Source organism: Sinocyclocheilus grahami, unplaced genomic scaffold, assembly GCF_001515645.1.
Source record: "Sinocyclocheilus grahami isolate Dianchi unplaced genomic scaffold, SAMN03320097.WGS_v1.1 scaffold170.1, whole genome shotgun sequence".
NCBI lineage: Eukaryota > Metazoa > Chordata > Actinopteri > Cypriniformes > Cyprinidae > Sinocyclocheilus > Sinocyclocheilus grahami.
In genome coordinates, this window is record NW_015505349.1 from 722,614 (window position 1) to 730,754 (window position 8,141).

At 36.7% G+C, this 8,141-nt stretch overlaps 1 protein-coding gene across 7 annotated transcripts in view; it reads right to left on the minus strand.

Annotated features, from left to right (window-relative positions):
- eif4g3b (eukaryotic translation initiation factor 4 gamma, 3b) overlaps positions 1 to 8,141 on the minus strand; it is a 48,824-nt gene that overhangs the window by 30,456 nt on the left and 10,227 nt on the right. For 6 of the 7 annotated variants that reach the window (XM_016283064.1, XM_016283063.1, XM_016283066.1 and 3 more), the window contains one exon: positions 819 to 995. In XM_016283064.1, the coding sequence (XP_016138550.1) occupies positions 819 to 995 (177 nt within the window). The remainder of the gene's footprint in view (positions 1 to 818; positions 996 to 8,141) is intronic. The other variant, XM_016283068.1, reaches the window with a different exon arrangement.

Consider the following 8,141-nt stretch of genomic DNA (forward strand, 5'->3'; position numbering starts at 1 on the left):
CTCACACTTTAACTGCTTCTATTCTTGAACACTTGATGATTATCTAATCAAAATAAAAGCGCAGCACTGAGTCTAGGAGAACTCACCGGTATCACACACACTCCGGACGCGTCGCGTTCAACTTGAGCAGCGGTCTAAAACAGTTTATTTAATCACCAAACGGACACAAGTTTACTTCAAGAATGAACAATTTGGCATGGATGAGTTTGAAGTTTGGTGTTTAAAAAACGGAGCAAACGGAAAGAGAAAGCGCGACCTATATTATAGCTCTATAAATGAAGCACACAGACTTTATTAGAGCCACAGAAAGACAAACGTTTTGCTGAAAATGCACAATACACAATTCATTATGTACATTAACAACGATTCGGGACCAATATAATGTAATTTAAAGGAAAACTATGTGAATGGCCCGGCAGGATTTTCTGTTGGCTGCATTTAAATCCGCGTCTGAAGTGTCCCGCTCTGTTCAGCGTGCAGTATCACGTGTCTAAACAAATAGCATATGCTGTCAGTGATTTCAACCACTAGAGGCCGCTCTCGCACTGTGTAATGATAGCAGACCCTTCTCAGTTGCTCCAGCAATGGACACAACCTGGAAAACTATCGGCATGGATTTTTGTCGATAACCGATAGTTCCAGCAATCAATTATCGGTGCCGATTAATCGGCAAAACCGATACATCGGTCGACCTCTAGTAATAATATTACAGATATTCAATATATTGCCCAGCCCTACCAGGCATACAAACACTTAAAAATACACATTTAGACAGACAGAAAGACTCTGTCTAAATAAAATATATACGGTGCACTTACCCCTCCTCCTGCCTCCCAGCCTTTAGGGTGACCATACAGATGCACAGTGGATACTGTTGAAACTGATACCTGAGAGAGTCCAGGGGAGGAGGCGTGACCCGGCGGTGTGGCTGCTAGGTTAGGGTGTCCCTTGTTAATTTCATGTGCTGTATATGGGGGGCCAGGGGGTCTCTGTACCTGAGAAAACAAAGGGAAAACTGTGTCAACACTGAAGAGTCGTACAAAACAATAATTACTGTTTTTAAAGTCAACATGAAATGACATTAACAATTCCCCTTATTTTTGTATAACGCAAAATGTTGAATAATGTTTTATTTGGTAACAACATCAAAAAAAGGGGGGGGGGGGCATTGGAAGTGACTGAACCGTAAATACCAGAAGGGACCAAAAAGTTAGTTTAGAGGATTAGCTCTCCTACATTGGAGGAGGATTTGTGACCATGAAGTGGAGTATGAAGGTCAAAATTCACCCTCAAGAAGGTCAATCTCCCAATGAGTTTTTTTTTTTTTTTTCAAAATCGATCTTTATTTGCTATTGTTGTAACTTTTTGTACATTAAAGTGTACCACAATTCACTAAATTTTATTTTAAGGGAAGCTACACCACTGTCCAAGTTTGGGGTCGGTAAGATTTTTTTGTTGTTGTTTTTGAAAGTCTCTTATGCCCACCAAGGCTGCATTTATTTGATCACAAATACAGTAAAAACAATAATGTTGAAATATTAATATAATTTAAAATAACTGTTATAAAAATATAATAAATATAATCTAATATAATCTAATATAAAAAAAACAAACAAAAAAAATCTCAAACTTTTGAACAGTAGTGTATATTACCTGCAAAAGTAACCTAATACATAGCTATTTGGCTATTGGTTAACATTACTTTACCCCACCCACAGCCTTGATGTCATAAAATGAATAAGGATGTCATCAGACAGCTTTACCTCATTTCAGATTATATTACATTTTGATGAAAGACAAAAACTGATGAATCATGCTCAGTAATACCAGAAACATGCATTAAAAGGGTCCTATTATGCTTTTTCACTTTTTCAACATTAGTTAGTCAGTAATGTTGCTGTTTGAGCATAAAAAAGATCTGCAAAGTTACAAAGCTCAAAGTCCACTTCAAAAGGAGATATTTTATTTAACATAAATCACTTTTCAAAAAAACTACAACGAACTTGGATAGTTTGGACTATAACGCATAATTTCCGGGATTATGTGATTTTTGTGATATCACAAATATCCAGGAATGGGACGAGACCTGGTTGAGCTGCACTAGAGAAGGCAACGAGTGTTATCACTATGTCGGAGACACGCTAGCTTTCCCAAGGTAGACTAACCTAGAGTGGTTACAAACATCTGGGTTTAAATCGCACTCAAATTGATTTGATTTTGACGCAATATTTACACTGAAGCTCGCAGGCGGCTATGGTATGGGGCATGACATTTCCCGACCAGGCGCCGAGTGCTGCCAATCACAACACACACTGACCCAGCTAACCAATCACAGCACATTTCGTATTTCAGAAGGCGGGCTTTCATTTGATACAGGAACTATTCGAGCTGTTCATGCCAGACTGGGGAGAGATAAGTGAAAAATAATGTACTTTTCGAATAAACCTAGTATGTATAAGAGCCTGTTCTAGTACACCCTCAAAACAAAATCAAGACTTTGTAAAAGAGCATAATAGGACCCCTTTAAGGAAGCAAATCCTTTTAAATGCATTGAATTTAACGCCATCGTTTGAGGCAGCTTTCCTCATGGTCAAATTAACTGTTAACAAAGCCGAAATAGTGTTAAACAATAGAAATTAGGCTTTATCCTGTGTACTCTAAACTACATCTTGTAGACCGGTTCTTTATATTACAACAAACATTCTCTGCTTACATGTAGATAGCAATCAGCCACCGCATTAAAACTCTCCTGTGAATACTCGTTACAGCAACAGCCGTTATGGTCCGTTATCGTTGCTTATACAGGCATATGAGAGAGTGCAGTGTCATTGTCAGTTCTCCCTGGATTTTCAAAGTTGCTGCTGTAATTATAAATGGCAAATGCAGGCCAGAAACTGACAATGAGATTAACTTGGTGGTTGCACAGCGAGAGAATGCAGCCCAAGCTATTCCATAACTCATTAAAGAAAACAAGAAACCTGCAGTCCTGTTGTCTTCCTCGCAGATCAAAGGCTTCAAACAGAGAGCAGCCTGTTTTTACCTACTGTGAGGGCTAAAGAATGGTCATCTGCAAGCCAGACGTGTTCATCTGGAAGCTTACAGTAAAACAAACATCTTCGCCTCGGTTATACAGCATACGTATTCAATGACAATCAGTCAGTCTGATCTAAACACCTGAAATTGGCTTCCTGACTGGCATGACTGGCTTCCTGGTTTTCCCAGGCAACATCAGCTGGTGGAGAATGACCCACTTATTTGCTGAGATTACGCAGTTTACCCAGCAGCCTTGGCTTTTCCAGGGTGGGGTGCTTCTGTGCTAAGAAGGGGTGGGTGAGGTCACACAAGCAGCCCTATGGCTCCCAGACCTGGGGGCTTTCTGACCAACAAAGGAAGCAGAAACAGGAGAAAGACCAGCTCAGCAGAAAAAAAGCACCCCACCCTTCCACTTCCCTCACTACAGTACTGTTCAAACATCATCAGTCCTGCTCGCTCAGCCTCATGTCAGTCCAGCCCGCTGTCAGAAATCAATTTTCTTATTAACGGGTAATATTTGCCTTCTGGGCAGAGGCGGACAGTAACTAAGTACATTTACTTTAGTATTGTACTTAAGTACACTTTTTGAGTATCTGTACTTTACTTGAGTATTAGTTTTTCTGGGAACTTATGACTTTAACTTCACTACATTTGAAAGACAAATATTGTACTTTTCACTCCACTACATTTCTATCAAGGTCCTCAAAGTAGAAAGTCGTTACTCTGTAGCAGCTTTGAAAGTCAGTGGGTGATTTGTTTCTTCTCTAAAACGTGACTTTCTTTTTTTTCAGACAGTTTATCAGTAATCACTCTTGTAGGGTTACATGAAGTGATTTCCCAGCATTTTTTGAACACTGACCAGTTGCAAATGTGATATTTATTTACAACAATTTAATAATAAGAAGTTAATATTGTGGTATATATTAGACACAATATTGTCTGATTTTGCTAAATTGTGTACGTGAAAATATTACCTATAAAGCCACAGAAGAACTGTTGTGCGTCTCCTAATAAAACACAATAGGTGTTGGACTTGAAGCAGCACTGCACAGACTGTTCTGTGTGTGACATCAAAGTACAGCGAGAGTGATTAGACAGCATTTTTTTTATTTTTTATGTTAAATAAGTCTTGCTGTTAAAGCAGTGTTGCTGTTGTAAAGTTGTACAGCTACAGTTGTGTTGCTGGGTTTTAAAGCAGGTTTGATTTTTTTTCTTCCTTATCACTCTGTATTTACAGGATTTCACTGTCCACTCTGTTTCAAATGTGGATGAATGGTTACACATAGATGTGTGCACACACTGTCAGAGCTGTGTGAGATCACTACCATCCTGTTTTTGTGGGGGTGGGTAGGGGTGTTCATTTTTTCCCCCATAGGTTTTTAACATTCTAAAAGCTCTTTATTCCAAAGATACTACAAGCTAATCAGTGTATTCAGTAGGTGTAATGTATTCTAAGTTGCTTCAGAAGTATTGCAAGTATTACGTACAACAATAAAAAACATTGACATAAAAAAGGAAATTTACTTTTGGCACTTAAGTACTTTTAAATGCAAGTACTTCTGTACTTTTACTTAAGTAAAAATCTGTCTTTACAACTTTTACTTGTAATGGAGTAATATTTGACCAGCAGTATCTGTACTTTCACTCAAGTAATGGAGTTGAGTACTTTGTCCGCCTCTGTTTCTGGGGCAAATTTCTAACAATATAAAACACTTCGCAATCCCTCCATTTGTGTAAAATATTTGTAAATATTAAATATTCAAATATTATAGATTGGCCTAGAACAGAATATTAAGAAAAAAATATTAAATGTTACATAACTAAGGAAAATTTCAGAAAACTGCAATTTGGCCAATTTTTGTAACCACACTGTATCCATGCCTGACTTTTTGGGGATGTTTCTTACAATAAACCTGGAAGATTTATTGACAATAAAATGTGAAGATTTATATTTAAATTTAACTTTCATTTTTTAGCATCTGAAGCACTGGACATCTAAAATATATAAAGTACTTTGTTATATATAATAAAACAATATACTTTTTATTGTTAGTATTCTAAAAACTGTGTAAAAAATGTTTTTTTTTTTAAATTATGACTAATGTCATGCTTTTTCCCCACTTCCAGTGGCAGAATATACACTACCATTCAAATGTCTGGGGCCAGTACATTTTTTCTAAAGAAAAAATTAATCCTGCTCTCCTGAATCATTACTTAGCTACAGCGGTAAACAGCTTCCACCCATACACATGGTGGTCCTCATGTTGATGACTCAAATGCACTGCGGTTAGGAGTCAAATAATTCAATGTTATAAGACATCTGCAGGGACAGAGGAGTGGTCTGATCCCAAGTTAGAGTCAAAGCAATCATACAATGTACGAGAACTGCTTTATTTCAATATAACATGCTTTAAATAACCTGTTATATTCTTTAAAGGGGTCATGACATGAGAAACCAAATTTCCCTTGATCTTTTGACACAGAAGAGGTCTTTGTATGCTTAATACATCCCGCAAGTTTCATAACTTAAAATCTCCTCATCGCCAATAAAAAAAGCATTTCAATCATGACAACTCTCTGAACATTTTAGCATGGTGATGGATATGACAATGTTAATGCATTATATTAGCCATAATAATGGCTTGCTATGCATGCTGCTGCTAATATTATTTCTAAACTTGCATCTGAATTTGCAATGCATGCTATAAAATTTGCTAACATTGCAATCTGAATAACTATGCATACTGCTGCACAAAAGTACTTAGAATTGCTACTGCCCATTTATTAAATAACCAAACAACCAAATAATGCCTATTTCGCTTTGAAGAGTTCTATAAACCCTGTTGAACTGAATAGCAAAGTAGCAAAATGCCTATTTCACCTAAAAAGTTCACTACCATCCAAGCGTTATCTTATCACAGAAATTTCATGCAACTAAATGTACTTTATGCTGCCGCTGATATATTAGCAACAGTGATAAACGGATTGCCATGCAGACTGCTGCTAATATTTCTAACATTGCATCTGAATTTTGCCATGCGTGCTGCTGCTATTAAAATTCACTAAACTAGTGATCTGAATAGTTATGCAATGCATATTGCTGCTATAGCTGCACAAAAGTACTTATAATTGCTATAAGCGTCTTTATTAACAAGCAAACACAATCAAATATTGCCTATTTTGCTTTGAAAATTTCACAATCTACTGTAAGCCCTGTTAAAGAAGCAAATAAATGAAATGCCTATTTCACTTTAAAGAGTTACTTACCCCTTATCACTGAAATTTCAAGCAACTAAAGTACTTTCTGCTGCCGCTGCTATATTAGCAACAATAATCTGACTTCCTGCTGCTAATATTATTTCTAACATTGCATATGAAATTGCTATGCATGCAGCTGCTATTAAATTAGCTACATGCGACCTGAATACTATGCATATTGCTGCTACAGCTGCACAAAGGTACTTAGAATTGATATAAGCCCCTTTTAAATAAAGGAAATGCAAATGATGCCTATTCGCTTGAAGAGTTCACATACCATCCATTTTAAGTCACTGAAACTTCAGCAATTTTAAGTCGCTTTGGATAAAAGCGTCTGCAAAATGAATAAATAAGAATGTAAACCTACTGCTGCCGCAACTAGTGCATAATTTGATTTGCTATGCATACTGCTATTAATAATTAGCTAATAACGCAATCTGAAATCTATACTTCTGCTACACTCTGTGAAAGTACTAGAATTGCTGTAGCTCATCCATGCATTATCGCTGAAATTTCATGCAACTAATGTACTTTCTGCTGCCCTTGCTATATTAACAATAATAATTGGCTGCTATGCAGACTGCTGCTAATATTATTTCTAACATGCATCTGAATTTGCTATGCCATTCTGCTGCTATTAAATTTGCTAAAAATTGCGATCTGAATAGCTATGCATACTGCTGCTACAGCTGCACGAAAGTACTTAGAATTACTATAAGCTAGGGATGTAACGATTAACCGTGAGCCGGTTGAAAATCGATTCAAATGTGTGATGATTCAAATCGGTTGAGATGCTAAACAAATCGCGATTCTTTTACATTAGGTGTAGGAGTTTATATGAATGCATGTCTGAGGGGAACTTACGGTCTTTAGAAAAGTTTAGATGGTATTTTTTCTTTTCATCTTGCCTCTGTATAATGCATATTAAAGTTCATAGGTTCAGCGCTGCTTTGTTTACAGCGGAAACCAAGGAAACGCTTTAAGTGCCAGAGACGAGTGAATCTGCGTCTCATTCAGCTCGTCTGCTGTTTCATGCAGACATTTTTATGTATAGTTTCACAAAACTGAATCAAACCATTCTGTTTTTGCTTCAAATTTCGAAATTATACAATCTAATTTAGATTAAAAACTGCTCATGTTGCATGTATGTAGCATCTTTGTTTGGATCAAGAATAAAATGCAGTGGTTGTGTCTAATTTTAAATAGAAAGAGCACAGACAATGCCTTATTTTGTTTATATGAAGAGATTTATTAGATTTGGGGCTTGTTTTAAAATTTCAATGTAGTTTTGTTATTTACATTAGCATTATATTTAAATTTTGTCATTTAGCAGATGCTTTTGTCCAAATCAACTTACAAATGAGGACAATAGAAGCGATCAAAACCAACAAAAGAGCATATATTAGTATATTATTATAGTGTTACATTTCAATTCGGGCAAATAAGGTAAAGTTCTAAAATCCGTGACGCTTGACGTTGTATTCTCACATGCATGAACTAGGAAAAGTGCTTGCTGCTGCTGCTAATGCCACTGCTGTTATATGAACAATACATGCTTAGTAATTACTCCTCACGCGAATAACCTGCACGTAGTTTTATGTATTTTCTAGTATGTTTTCTAGTTTAAAAATGTACATCTGACGAATGCAATAATGCACAGAAAACAGAGTGAAAGCCGTTAATTTATCTAGCTGTTGAGTTTCAGAGAACTCTGAAAGCGCGCTGCAGGAATCTCAAGTGAATGCTAGCCAGCCATATAAATGCAAGGCAGTAAGCTCATTGGCTGCATATGCAGCATGAACCAATCAGCTTGTGCCAAGTCGTTTAACTCTCTGAATATCATCAGTTAC